At 49.3% G+C, this 14,409-nt stretch overlaps 1 protein-coding gene and 2 long non-coding RNA genes across 4 annotated transcripts in view; 1 reads left to right on the forward strand and 2 right to left on the reverse strand.

Annotated features, from left to right (window-relative positions):
- The window catches only part of LOC108514616 (uncharacterized), a 67,935-nt gene extending 60,929 nt beyond the window's left edge, over positions 1-7,006 (reverse strand). The window contains exon 1 of the long non-coding RNA XR_001881261.1: positions 6,803-7,006. This is a non-coding gene — a long non-coding RNA (uncharacterized LOC108514616). The remainder of the gene's footprint in view (positions 1-6,802) is intronic.
- On the forward strand, positions 1,383-8,336 carry LOC108514615 (uncharacterized). The gene is made up of 3 exons (XR_001881260.1): positions 1,383-2,221; positions 2,314-2,471; positions 8,111-8,336. It is a non-coding gene; the product is annotated as an uncharacterized LOC108514615 (long non-coding RNA).
- A 517-nt stretch (positions 8,337-8,853) lies between these two features.
- The window catches only part of COPZ1 (coat protein complex I subunit zeta 1), a 28,922-nt gene continuing 23,366 nt past the window's right edge, over positions 8,854-14,409 (reverse strand). Inside the window, exons 6-9 of one of the 2 annotated variants that reach the window (XM_017850938.1) lie at positions 12,867-12,944; positions 12,660-12,711; positions 11,035-11,073; positions 8,854-10,224 (exon numbers count right to left, since the gene is read on the reverse strand). In XM_017850938.1, the coding sequence (XP_017706427.1) occupies positions 10,177-10,224; positions 11,035-11,073; positions 12,660-12,711; positions 12,867-12,944 (217 nt within the window). In that variant the 3' untranslated portion in view covers positions 8,854-10,176. The remainder of the gene's footprint in view (positions 10,225-11,034; positions 11,074-12,659; positions 12,712-12,866; positions 12,945-14,409) is intronic. The other variant, XM_017850939.1, reaches the window with a different exon arrangement.

The following is a 14,409-nucleotide window of genomic DNA, read 5'->3' on the forward strand; positions in this document are numbered from 1 at the left end:
ACATTAATGCTCTGGCTGCATGTTGTCGCCTTCCTACCCAAAGTCCATGGTTTGACAGAACAAAGTAAAATCTGAAGATATTAAGGGCAGAAAGAATCACAGTTGAGGTGGACAGATTGACACCCTCATATGCAATACACTTCTAGGGTCCAGGAATCCTGACTCCTAATATGGAACATGCACTTTTGGGTGTCCTCCTTCCAAGAAAGTCACAGGAACCTAAACCAAATCAAGCTGGGGCTACTAAGGCAGAGGTCCAGACAGGTAAACTGTTGGACCAATGAAGAACAACAGTGTATGGGTGTAGAGACACAGGTTTCAGTCAAGGCTCTCTGATAATTAGCTCTGGGAACTTGGGCAGATCTCTGGACAACTCTGGGGCTCAGATTTTATCAACCGTACAAAGCGGGGTGCGGGGTACACTCTTAACACGTGCCCCGTGCAGTTCCCTGTACATACATTATTTCATTTACATGAAATTATAATTTCTTTCTTACAAATGTGAAAACTGAAGCACAAATAGGTTATTTGTCCAAGGCCGAATGACTAATACGTTGTAAGACCGTGATTTGAGGGCAGTCTCAAAACTGCCTTTCTAAAACTAGGATCGAATGCCCAGATGATCCCTAACAGTGCTTCCTATTCAGACCTAAGATTCTGAAAGTTGACAACTCTCTGAAGGGTTGTAAAAGGATTTACTTTACATGTTCTTAGAAGGCAAATCACAACAGTGTCAAGTAGAAAGGTGAAGCAATAGGGATTGAAGTTAGACCTCAGAAAGGACTTCCCAATTAGTCGCTGGGGGGAAAAAAAAACTCAGGAGACACAGAAGGAAATCCTGGGGTCTAAGACCATGGAGGACAGATCTTAGTAAGAAAGCAGCCACCCTCCACAGCCCACACAGCCACCCCCGCCCCTAATTTCAATAAGGGCTGAATAAGGGGAAAGAAACTTAAGATCAGGCTTTCTAGAGGCGTTCTCTCTCTTGCGGTTGTGCTTGGCGCGTGAGCCCTACTGGGTCCCTCGTGGTGCGTCGCTCATGCGTGTCCCCGGAAGTGTGTGTTTGGAGGCCCTATATGCTCACGAGTGTGAGTCACCGTCTGTCTCTCTTTGTCTCTTTATCTCTGTCAGTCTCCCGCCCGAGTCCGAGTTCTATCGCTGACTTTCTGACGCTATCTCTCACGGCCTCTCTTTGTCTCTTTCCATCTGTCCGTCTCTCCTGTAGGCCGTCTTCATCGCCTGTACCTCTGTTATCGCCTTTTTTTTTCTCTTAAGCTCGTCTCCCCATTCCCCGTTCCCGCACTCCCCCAGCCCCTCCCCAGTCGCCCGCCCCGGCTGTTCTTGCTCGTTCGCACGCTCTCTCTCTTTCGCTGTCTCTTACAGGCAGATTTATGGTCAGCTCAGGGCCTTTCATTGGCCAAGCGCTGACAGAACTTGATTTAACGCCGCCTCTCATTGGCTGAGCTTGACAGGGCGATTTACGAGTCACCCTACCATTGGCCAAACCGCCTTGGCCCTGATTTATGGCTCAGCGGCCGCGGGGAGAGGGGTGCCGCTGCTGGGGAGTGAGGATACCCCTCCCCTCGTCGCCGCGTCCCTCTTCCTCTCCCCTGTTTTTTCTCCTCTTTCCCTCCCCTCAAGGAATGGCTCTCCCTCTACCTGTTCCTCAGCCCCCTCCTCCCTTCTTTTTCGTCCACTGGGAGGGAAAACCGGGGTGTGGTGGTGATGGGAACTGGAGGGATGATGGGGTCTGAGGGGTACACATAGGCGGAGGAGTCGAGTCTGAGGGGTGCGGGTGGGGGCCAACAGGGAGAGCAGAGGAGACTGAACAGGGAATGAGGATTCCGACCTGAGGAACGAAGGGGAAACTGAGGGGGCAAAAGGATGACAGAAAGAAAGGAAGGCTGAGGAGAGAAGGAAGGCAGGGGAAGAGAGAGAGAGTTAAGGAGATAAGTGGGGGGTTGGGTAATCTGTCCAAGATCCGAGAAGAAAGGAGACATGAAGAGAAAGGACGCATTTGAGGGTCCACACGGGCTGAAGCAGGGAGATCCGGGCACCGAGAGAGGGACTTTTCAAATCTCACTATCCAGACTGAATAAGAGACGGAAATTTCCTTTTCACACAATGGCTCTGAAAAGGGAAAGCATCAGAGAAGCAACGACAGAGAAAGGCGCAATAGGGAGGTGAGAGAGAGGGAGAAGCAGGAAAGGACAACTGAAAGGTAATAGCAAAGAAAAGAGGGAGGGAGAGCGACAGAGAACTAATGGGGAAGACCAGAAGGAAGGTAGGGTTTTGGTTTTTTGTTTGTTTTAGGGGAGGGAGGGAAAGTGCAGTGAGAGAAGACTACTCCCCAAAGGAAATATTGACAGAAAGGCTCCTCCTCCTCCTCCCTATGAAGACCCATTGGCATCTGCAAGGGGACAGACAAGTCAGGCGCCTCCCCCAGGAGATTCTGCTTCCTCAAGGCTGCAGTAAGCTCCCCATCCCATGCACCTCACTCCTCTCCTTGCCCACCTCCCCAGTTAAATTTACGAGTCCAGGGTGGCCTTCAGGAATTAGGAATATTTATGCTTCTTTGAGAGTGAGGTTTGGAAGGTGATAAATAAGGGTCCACTGGGGGGTGCAGCTGGGGCTCCTATTTTAACATGGCCATTTTCCCAAGGCCCCCACCCACACATTCCCTCTCCTCCTGAGCCAGAGAAGGAAGCACAGAGGGAGGTGAGGAATGGGTTTCAGGTATCAGGAAGAGGGGTTGACTATCCTGTAGAGCCCCTCAGAGGACTGCAGAGCTTTGCAGCAGAAAGGATTGAAGGCAGATAGGGGAGGAACTTTCCAAGCATCCTGGCATTCGTATAGCCCCTAGTGTGCTGTTACATTTTTGCAGAAGGTGGAGAGAAGCCCATTTCCCCTCTGTCCCCTTAAGCTCAGTTGCTGAGGAATAGGAAAGAGAAGCCAGAAAATTCAAAGGCAGATTTCTCTGGCCTGTCACCATCCTCACAGGAAAGGAAGATTTGAAATCCCTCACCTCCACAGACCACAGCCTGGATCCCTGGGAAAGGAGGCTAGGAATGTGGGGCTCAGGGCATCTCCTAGGAGTCTTGGCCTCCAACCTGCTGCTGAGAATTAAAAACAGTCAATAGTTCTTGACATCCCTTGCCCTGGGCCTCCAGGAAATTGAGAAGGGGTGGTGGATCTGCCTATGGATCCACATACCTTCTCCAGCCCTCAGCTCTAGGAGCCATGTGTCTGTGACCCCCCCAGTGAAAGGGCTTGTTCTGGGTTTGGGTAGGAAGTGAACAAAGATGGAGGTCCATAATATAAGGGAGCCCTAAGGAAAACAGAGCTGGGGAAGAGTCACACATCGCCCCCATCCCCCATGCCCTCCAACCACTATGGCCTTAGCAAGGATGGCCACAATGCACATGCGTACATACACCAGACTGCTGCCTGGAGTGGGAGGAGGGAGGGAAAGGCCTAGACTGGCCCTTTAAGAGCCACTTAGGGTCAGAAAGCCTGGGCTACATAGAGGGGAAGGAGCTGATGTCAGAAGACGGATGGGCAGCAAGATGGGGATTGATGCTAATGGGGGAGTTAAAGCTAAGTACCCAGACACTCAGAGGGCAGAACTGCAGATCTGTCTTCCTTATGCTCACCCCCCTCTCCAAACAGAGGCTGTAAATCTGCCTCTTCAACTGGGGGAAGGGGGACTGAGGAAAAAAGACATGCTCTCTTCTCCCCTTTCCTGTTTCTTCCTTACTTGGTGTGCCCACACCGCCCCCCTCCACCCAATTCTTTTGTCCTCTCCCATTCTCTTGCAATCTACGACCCCTTCCCACTAAAATTTCCAATTTTTGGCTTTGCATCAGAAATTGACAGAATGGTTTCAGCTTACAGAGGAGTTTAAGAGAAGAGATCACAAGTTTTCCCTCACCAGACCCGGGTGGGAATGCTTGGTGGGATTGTGGTGAGAAACTGGTAGATTGGTAACTCCCAGTTCCCTCAGTTTCTCATCCTTCCACCCTCTTCTCACTTGGAGGTAACTCTAGCTGCCATCTTCCGGGACAATAGGGTAAAGGCAAGAAGCAGGAAGTTGGGTGCCAGGGGCTGGAGGAGCACCAAAGTTTCTGAGCTGGGTTTGTGGAGGCTTCTGACACACAGATTCTAGAGGGGCTGGTGGTGGGCTTCCAAGGGCAGCTAGGGAAGCTGCGGGAGCTGTCCACTGAAAGATATACAGTCTGGTTTCTCGGAAACTCCTGGATCATACCGTTCCCTCTCAAGCACACACCCTGTCTGCTGAGTAGAGACAATTTCAGGCCAATAGTCTATTTACTGTAAAGGACCAGCTGCTCCTTGTACCTCTCGGGAGGGAGTCGGAGATGTTAGGAAAGAAGACTTTTTCAGAGGGGCTAGAGCTAGAATTGGTAAATTTCATTTCTTTCTTTGCTTTCAGGTGAGACTGTGTCTCCCACCTTTCAGGACCCATAATCACCCTTATTTCCTTTCCTACTGGCAACCAGGGCCTGTTCTTGAGAAGTCCCTCTCTATATTAGAGGACAGTCCCTCTCATCTGTTGCAGTATTAGGCCTGAACTCTTTCCCAGCCCTGGAAACAGTTGGTGCCTGATTGCCTCTAGTTTCCAAATCCTCTTCCATATCCATAAGATAATAACCCCAAGACATCAATCTCATCTCTTCCCTTCTCCCAGGTTTTCCTTCAGAGGGCTAAAATCACCTCAGGATCATACTCTTCTCTGTTTTCTAAGTTTTCAGAGACAAGGGAGAGAGGAAAGCTGGAGTGGGAAAAGTTGGGGGTTGTGAGCAGCAGCCACTGGAACCCAGGCTTCCAGCCTCCCAGCATCCGGCCTAGTGCTCCCTCCTATCCAAGGGAGGTCAGTCATTGCCCTCAGCCCTGGTCTCTGGCTGCTTCTCAATACTGGTGATAAATCCTGTCTTTGTCTCCCCTCTGACCCAGGCCCCAGGCAGGCTGGGGGTCAGAGCTGGGGGAGGGGTCAGTGTGGAGGAAGGGGAGATACAAGGAGAATGGGAGGAGAAGATGGACAGGAGCAGCTGGTGGGCAGGCATGGGGGGTGGGCAGTGAGGGGATGGGGCCTCTTCATTCTACAGATCCTGGACATTCCAGCAGGCCTGCATTCCAAGTGAGAAAGTCAGGATTGCTGAGTTGTGGAAATACCTTCAGAATGGTCCCTTGAGCATCCGGAATACTGGCAGATGGGGGGCTAGTATGGAGTGCCTCAAGGAAAGAGACTGCTGAAAGAAATGGAAAAATATTGTGGAAATCGTCCTATCCATACGCAGACCCCTATGCAAATGTGCCATGCACGCACCCACCCACACACACACTCACACACACAGGACTCACGGCATGAGGGAGCCCTGGAGAGCCAGGCTGCCCCTTGCCTGGCCCCTCCCTAGTGGCCTTCTCTTGCTATGACTTTCCTGTTTCCAACTCTATTCTTTTTCTCTGCTCCCGGTCTTGCTTTCCTTCTTTGTGTCTCTCATTCTCCCAGTCTGTTATTCTCACCGTCTCTCAGCCTCTGCCTCGGTCTCTCAATCACTTTTTCTCTCTCATTTTGTTTCTTTCCATCTTCTTGTCTCCCTCTCCCCTCTCCCCAAATTCCTGGATGCTGCTCCATGTGTCCTGCTTCTGCCACTCTTCAGCCCAGCCATCCCTCCTACCTCAGTCCCACATCAGAACGCTGTTCTGGCCCAGAGGGGACCTTTGGGAGTTAGATTCCAAGAATAGATGGGAAGGAGAAAAGAGGCTCTGAATGAGTCCCTGCTTTAGTGGGAAGTCTGGGAATCATATTGGGTTATGATATGGCACGGAAGGGTGGGGTGGGCAGAAGGTGACCAGAAAGAGAAGCACAACTAAGGGAGGTAGGGTGAAATGAGAGAGAAGAGATTAATAAAGAAAAAGCATAGGCCAGGCACGGTGGCTCACACCTGTAATCCCAGCACTCTGGGAGGCCGAGGCAGGCAGATCTCCAGAGGTCAGAAGTTGGAGACCAGCCTGGCCAACATGGTGAAATGCTGTCTCTACTAAAAATACAAAAAAAAAAAAAAAAAAAACTAGGGATGAGGGTGCATGCCTGTGATCCCAACTACTTGGGAGGCTTTGGGAGGCTGAGGCAGGAGAATCGCTTGAACCCGGGAGGTGGAGGTTGCAGTGAGCTGAGATTGCACCACTACACTCCAGCCTGGGTGACAGAACAAGACTCCATCTCAAAAAAAAAAAAAAAAAAAAAAAAAGGACACCAGGCTGGGTACAGTGGCTCATGCCTGTAATCCCACCACTTTGGGAGGCCAGGGCAGGTGGATTACTTGAGCCCAGGAGTTCAAGACCAGCCTGGCAATATGGCAAAACATCTCTATAAAAACTACAAAAAGTGAGGCATGGTGGCACACACCTGTAGTCCCAGTTACTCAGAAGGCTGAGGTGGGGGGGATCACCTGAGCCCAGGGAGGTCGAGATTGCAGTGAGCTCTGATCATGCCACTGCACTCCAACCTGGGTGACAGAGTGAGACCCTGTCTCAAAAAAAAAAAAAAAAAAAAGAAAGAAAAGAAAAAAGAAAAGACACAGAAGGACAAACACTAAAGAGAGAAGGGTGCGGACTTGCAGTTCTCTCTAAGTGTGTGTTTTGGGTCAGTGTGAAGGGGAGGAGCTGAGGGGCACCTCCTAAGTCATATTGCGATATAGGTTCAAAGATAAGGTCTGGAGGCTTAGCCAGAAAGATGTGATGTCCACCAGGCAGCCACAATTCTGGACTCTCTGTCACCTACCAAGGAAGTTCTCAGAGACCTTTTTCTCCTCTCCAGACAGTCTTGGAGTGTTGGTTCCCTCCCCATTCACCTCCTCCACTCTGTCACCTCCCTTCCTCCCCCAGTGAGAATGACATCAGCTCTGGCTGCCCGTCCTCAACCCAGTTGCTGATGTACTCTCTCATGGGTGAAACAGAAGGCTAATCACCTTTGCCCCATGCATTCACTCTCTAGTCCAGGAGCTGGCGTTTACATAGCCTAGCCCTCTGGAGTAGGAGTGGGAGGAGGCTGTACCAAGAAGGTAGCTGCAGAACATTGTGGGAAAAGAGGGGGCATGAGCATCAGGGGGAGGGAGAGGGAGAGGAGTGGAGGGGGGCACTTGAGGAAGAGAGGCAGCAGCAGTAAATCACCCTGTGGGGGGGCTCCCTCTGCCTGAGCTCAGTGGGGTAGGGAAAGAATAGACATAGAGGGGTGGGGGGAAGAATGGGGAATCGCCACATCTGGCAGGCAGGTGTCTGGCACTGTTCAGGCTGTAGTCACTTTCCCAGCCAAAGGGGAGGAAGGGGGGAGAGGGGAGAAGGGGCCTCCCAGCATCCCCTGGGAAAGAGGGAAAGGCTCACAAGCAGAAAGACAGAGGCTTACAGACAGAAAGAAACCAAGGAAGAGAAATAATCAGACCCCGCTCCCAGGCTCTGCTTCAGTCAGTCCTTGGGGATGTGTTTATTCATAGCCCTGAAAAAAAAACTGCTGGCCAAAAAACTGCGTAGGCCAGGGCACCAAAGTTCCATTCATGCTGGAAAACAGAAGGCAGGAGTTTAACCCAGGCTAAGTTGGGGAAACTGAAGCTCAGAGAATTCCAAGTTTGAGAACAGGATAGAACTCCATGCTCCACACCATCAGACATCACCACCACTCAGCTCTGGTACTGACACTGCCCCTCCCCCAGGTCAATGCTGTGTGGTGAGTAGGAAGATTAGGATGGTAAGGCTGAGTATTGCTTTTCCCCAGCTCAGACAGGCAAAGACAAAAGAAGTACCTAGTCTTTATCCAAACTCTTGCACTCCAACTTTCAATGCAGGACTGTAGGCAGACGTGGTATACCCAGGTTTTTTTCTTTTCTACCTGCTGAGGAGTATCCCATGCACAGGTGCCCCATAGTTGTTGAGCTTAATTGTCAGGTTTTCATAGAAGAGCAGGTAAGACCGGAAAACTCTGGGTTTCATGTTCTGATGCTGGAGAGACTCTCCCCATTCCTGTTACCTTCCTTCCCTCATCCTTTCCCATCTGAGATACTAATTTGGTCTCCCTTGCTTAATCCTGGAATTGCAGGTCCATTTTATGAGCGGCAGAGGTGACTGAGGAAACCCTTCAAACTGCAGTGGAGAAGAGGCTCCCCACACTCCCCCTTCCTTAAAATCCTGCAGAGGAAGGGGAAAGAAAACCAAAGCATTCTGTCGCCGCGGCAACCATAAAACCCCCAGCTAAATCCATCTTGTGAGCTCACCGCCCCATTAAGATGCAGGGCCAGGCGCTGCGCCAGCCCAGCCACATTCATTTGTGCGAATAAAGGTGGAGGAGGGGGAGGGGAGCAGGCTCTGGAGGGACGGGGAAATGGCGAGAAGAGGTTATTTACACCACCGTCCTGACCTTCTGGAGCAGCGCTGGCTCCGATAAATAACCCGCTCAGCGCCGTTTCAGAGCAGGAGTGGGAGGTGCAGGAAGGGAGCAAGGGCTGGAGGAGAGCCCCCACGCAGGTGCGCGTCTCTGGGTTACTAATGGCTAAGGCGGGAGCAGGCAGCTGGCTTTGGGGGTGGTGGGGGAAAAACTCAGTTCCCTGGGACTCCCACTGAGAAAATACCATCCCCACCCCACCCCTGGCGCCAATTTCCAGGCGAGGGGACGGAGAGATGCCAAGGAGGCAAACAGCCCCGTAAATTAGGGATGGGGGGGGCACTGCTATAGAGTCTCTGAGGTACAAGGGAAGAAATATTGTAAGATGGGGAATGAGGGGGGGCTGGAAGAACAGGAGTAGCTGCCAAAAAGAGGAAGAGAAACAGAAACATCACACAAAGGCAGTTTTGAAAAAATGTTTTATTCCTCTTTGCACAGAGCAGTTTATGAAGGTGGCTATCTCCTGACTCCGTGCATCTTTTACACAAAGATGCCCCCTCAAAAATGCCCAGTTATCTGCCCCACTTCAGTGCTGGAGAACTGGCAGTTAGTAAGTGGAGCAGAATGCTTAAGTCTCAGGAAGGGTTTTAAAGACATTTTTGTGGGGAGGAAGTTCTGGGTCAAGGGGAAAGATTAGACCCAAGAGTGAGTATTCCATTCTCCATCTTCCTGGGGAAATCCAAATCCCAAAGGTTTTAAGAAGAAAAGCACCTCTCTCAGCGACCTAAAGACAGGGAGAGCAGAGATGCACTGCTTGGGTGTAAGGCTGAAGCAGAGAGAGGGTGGGCTGCAGCGGAGTAAATGCATGAGGAGTAAATGCATGTCGGGGAGTTGAGGGGACAGAGAGAGCCTAGACGCCCAAGTCATAAATTCTACTCCTTCCCCAGTTCTGAGTAGAAAGTTTTCTTCCCAAGACTAGAATGGAGTTTCAGTTTTAGGAACTGGCTTTGCTTCAGGACACAGAGAAGACAAACCAGGCAAAGATCCCACAGGTAGTAAGGGTGGAGAGTTAAGGTAGCTAACTAAGAGACGGGCACTCACGACAACAGTTTTGAAGCTATATGCCAGATCGGGGTAGAGAATGCATTTTATGTGCCCTATTCAATACAATTTAAATCACTGTTTCTTCTGTGTTGTCCCTTCCCTATGAACTATTCCCGATACCTTTTCCAAGGCAGAGGACAGGGCAGTAAGAAGGAATGGAAGAAAACACTGAGGTCAGTAAGTGGGGCTAGGGCTTAGACTGGATAAATTCCTACCCATCCCCACCCCCACTTGTTCTATAGTAAAGAATTCTCTTTCTCCCTCCCCTTGCTGGGGTGTCGGGATGAGGTCCAGGTAAAGGCAAAGGCAGGAAAACATTCAGCACATTCTTTCTCCTACTTTAATCTGAAGTTTAGCTACAACAAAGGGCACAGAATTTACAAAAATGTCAGGGCAGGGGAGCATGTGAGCATAATCCAGTCTAGAAAGAAAGAGGGTGCTTCTCCTGCCCTATTACCTAAATACGCTGGGAGCTTTACTCCCAGAACTGCAAGAAGAATGAAAAAGAATAGGAAGGGTGTAGGGGAGGCTGGGGGGACAACCACAAACAGAATGGAGATTTAAGGATCCCTGTGATCCCCGAGATGACCCTGAGAGCATCAACTGGGGAACTAGATGAAAATTCACAGCAGACAGGCGAATTTTTTGAAGAGGATGAAGAGCCAGGAACAGTGGGGTCTTCACCGAAGGAGTGACCACTTGATCTGTTCTTTGGCTGACTGCAGCACCTGCAGAGATAAGAGCAGCATTGAGGAAAGCTTGCTGACAGGGCAGGGTAAGCATGAGGGATGGGGATCTCCTTCCCCTCACTTGTCTTCCCTGTCCTTACAAGAATGGAGAACAGAAAATTCCCAAAGGTAAAGAGATGGGAAGAAGCTCTCTAAGGCCCTAGCAGATTGTTTGGAAAATTCCAAAAAAATACAAATCCACTGAGGGGGATGAAGAGAGAAGAGGTACAAAAGAAAAAACAAAACAAAACTGGGAGTTACTGGACACATATTAAAAGGGGCAGTGGGTGGGAGACAGGTAACAATCCAGATGGACTTCTTGGTGAGAATGCCAAGTGGGTAGAAAACAGAACCCCTCCCTTCCTCCTACATCAGGTAGACAATCTATCTGCAGTCAAGGTAGCAAGATGGATCTGCAAAACCTGCATATTCTAGAATATGCATTTCCAGCGTAGCCCTCATTTGAATAAGAGAAAGAGAGAGTGTGTGCACAAATGCACACAGACCATCTGCTTAAGGCAAGCCTCTGCTGGGGAATAAATTACTGAATGAGGCATCAGGCAGGGAGGGTTTGAAGGGTACAGAGCAAGGTTGACAGCCACTGTTCACAGGAAACTAAGAAAGGAGTTGGAAGTAGGGGTAGGGAGTGGCTGGCTGTATGAGTCCCAGTTCTCTGGAATAAGAGGGAGCCAAGGAAGATGTGTCTTGAGTCTCCAGTCTCACTCAGACTTGGGAGGTATGGGTGGAATGCTGTTCTAGCCTCTTTAGTGACCCAGTCCATCTGGAAAGGAAGAAGGGAGAAAGTCATACCTGAGACACGGTCTGCTCCGTAAGGGGGACATCTTCACCCTATGGCACAGAGATACAAGCATTTAGTGTGAGAGAAAGCTGGAGTAAGACCTGATTGGAGTCTGGTATTAGAGAAGAAAAAAGTGATCCTTTAAACTGAAACAAAGGGCAGATGCACTGAACTTCTCAGTCCCTACTAGGGACTAGTACAGCTACAGTTTTACTTGGCCGGAGGGACTATGAACAAAAAAGGGTCATTTCATCCAGCTTCCATTTTAAGGCAGGAGGACTTCTTAAAAGATTTAACTCCATTCCGAGTAACCAGCAGGTTATCTGATCCTCATCTCCCTTAACTTGGGGGTGGAGGACCTGATTCCCTAGTCAGAAAAGGCCTTCTCTGAGTATCAATATTGCTAGGGAAAGGATGAGGGGGAGCCAGGAGTGGTTTAATGGATCCCGCAAAGCCTGATGGGTAACGACAGCATGTTAATTTGAAGAAATAAACTGCTGCAACAGCAGCCTGAGAAAAGAAAGCGGGGAGTTGGTGGGGGGAGGGGGACCCTCTCTCTTGCCACATAGAGACATATGTTAGAGGAGAAGATTAAACTATGCAAATGGAGCCCACAGCAGTTAAGGGAGAAGATTTCCCATTACCAAGCACTGTCAGCCTTCACTCTGTGGAGGTCAGAGCCAGGACATTCTGTGAATGGGGAGATTTGCTTTGCTCAGACATCTCTGCACCCGTATAATTTGCTTGTGGGCTCTCTGCATCCACCATTATCTCCTCAGCTGACCTGGGGCCTTCTATGGTTAACTCAGAGGCCCCTTTCTGATATCACTAGCACCAAAGAGGACTGAGGTTCTGAGGTTCTGGCAAATACGTACCTCCTGATGGACAGGCACCATCCTCAGTTACGTAACACTTTATTTATTTATTTATTTATTTATTTATTTATTTATTTATTTTTGAGACAGAGTCTCACTTTGTCACCCAGGCTGCAGTGCAGTGGTGCAATCTTGACTCACTGCAACCTCCACCTCCCAGGCTCAAGCAATTCTCCTGCCTTAGCCTCCTGAGTAGCTGGGATTACAGGCACGCATCACCATGCCCAGCTAATTTTTGTATTTTTAGTAGAGACAGGGTTTCACCATGTTGGTCAGGCTGGTCTCGAACTCCTGACCTTGTGATCTACCGGCCTCCACTTCCCAAAGTGCTGGGATTACAGGTGTGAGCCACCACACCCTGTCCTATATAACACTTTAAAAGACAAAAAAGATACTCTTCTGCCTCAGATGATTGGATCCATCTCCAAGAAGGGAATAAGCCAACTTCAAGTTCTTTTATAATTTCAAAACCATAAATATTAGTTTATCACTTATTAAATAAATATGTATTAAATGTCCACTTTGTGCAAAGACTGTATGAGATGTTAGGTACCATATTAGGGGTAGAAATAAGTTCTTTCTTCTTCTTTCTTTGGGACAATAAGAAGGGAAGGAAAGAGAAAGGCTGAATGTATTTGAAAGAAAAAGAGAAGGTTCTATGTATCCTATGAGCCCCAACTACTAGACACATCCAGCAGGTCTGACTGTGGAGGGTGTTTGTGAATAGATGCGGGGATGCAGAGAAACACATTCCTGCTTACCCTTAACGCCACCCGATGTACCACCTGCTGGGGATCACTCTCGAGGATCACCCTGCAAAAACAAAGAAGAGATCATTGTTCACTCTGTCCCGAATGCCCAACTCACTGTGGGGGAAAAGGACCTCTGGCCACTGAGCCTGCTTGACTTAGGACAGGGGCAGTTATCCCACTACCTCACCCAAGATCAAGGCAGGTCAGAGAACTTACCCTCCATCTACAATTTCATCCACAGCCAAGAACAGCCCCTCCATGTTCTCCAGCAGTGCTCGCTTTTCTACATTTTTCCTGAGTCCCCAAGAGAAGAGAAGAAAAAAACCAACTTGTGTGTGAAAGAAATCCTAGGACCTTGTCTGAATTGAGGAACCTAAACTAGACCAATAAACATCTCCACCAACCACACAAAGAAGTAAATAAGGTGAAGATCTTTTTAGCTAGTTCACTCAAAACCCCTTTCTACTCTTGGTTGCTGAATAAGGAATGTATGGAAAGAGATTCAAATAATACAGTCAATTTCTGACTATTCAGGGGTTGATTATCCACAGCTATTGTTTCTTTCCTACCTGCCATGCTGCTGCTCATAACATTGCTCACAAACACTGACATCAGTGGGTGGAAAAAAACAATATAAACAGAGCTAAGACTCAATCTGGAGGTGGCCGGAGGTGGGAGGGGTTGAATGCAAACTTTATTTGCACTCAAGCTCTAACAAACCTCCTGAGACATTCTCTGTTCCCTCTTCTCCCTATCCCTTACCAGCTCTGCTCAGACCCTGAAAAGAAGCGCAAAGAGGGGGCAGGGCCTGCATACACTAGCCTCAGATCCGGTGGTTGGTGCATGTGGCCTGTCACATCCGTCAGTTTGAGTCTTTCACTAGATTACGCGAAATGAAGTCTATTCATTCACCTGGATAAGAAATAAATCATCCCCTTCCTGAGGAAATCTGAGCCATTCACCCTGCTGAGTTTGCAGGGCTGAGAGTGCCTGCTGTTCTGGGTTCACTTGGGAGCTGCTGGGGGAATGAAGTTCAGAGCCCTGGATGTTTTCAGGAAAAGTAACTTACCTCTCTTCTATTACCCATCTACACGGTTAACAGAGAACAGAGGGCTAGTGGGGAAGTGGAAAGGGCGGAGAGGGTAAATGGCAGAAGCTTCCTGGTTTTTTTTTTTGTTTTTTTTTTTGTTTTTTTTGGTTTTTTGAGACAGGGTCTTGCTATGTCGCCTAGTCTGGAGTGCAGCAGCATGATCGCAGCTCACTGCAGCCTCAACCTCCTGGGCTCAAGCAATCTTCCTACCTCACCATCCTGAGTAGCTGAGACTACAGGTATGCACCACCACACCTGGCTAATTTTTTTATTTTTTGCAGAGACATTATGCAGGGTCTCACTATGTTGCCCAGGCTTGTCTTGAACTCGACTTATGCAATCCTCCTGCCTGGGTGCTTCCTGTTCTATAGAAGGGAAAAAACAAAGACTAGAAGTTGAAAAAAAAACTGGGCTAAGTGGCTCACGCCTATAATCCCAGCACTTTGGGAGGCCAAGGTAGGTGGATCCTTTGAGGTCAGGAGTTCAAGACAAGCCTGGCCAACATGGTAAAACCCCATCTCTACTAAAAATACAAAAATTAGCCAGGCATGGTGGTGCGTGCCTGTAATCCCCAGCTACTCTACTCAGGAGGCTGAGGCAGGAGAATCGCTTGAACCTAGGAGGCAGAGGTTGCAGTGAGCTGAGATTGTGCCACTGCACTCCAGCCTG

Source organism: Rhinopithecus bieti, unplaced genomic scaffold (assembly GCF_001698545.2).
Source record: "Rhinopithecus bieti isolate Rb0 unplaced genomic scaffold, ASM169854v2 scaffold_33474, whole genome shotgun sequence".
Lineage (NCBI taxonomy): Eukaryota > Metazoa > Chordata > Mammalia > Primates > Cercopithecidae > Rhinopithecus > Rhinopithecus bieti.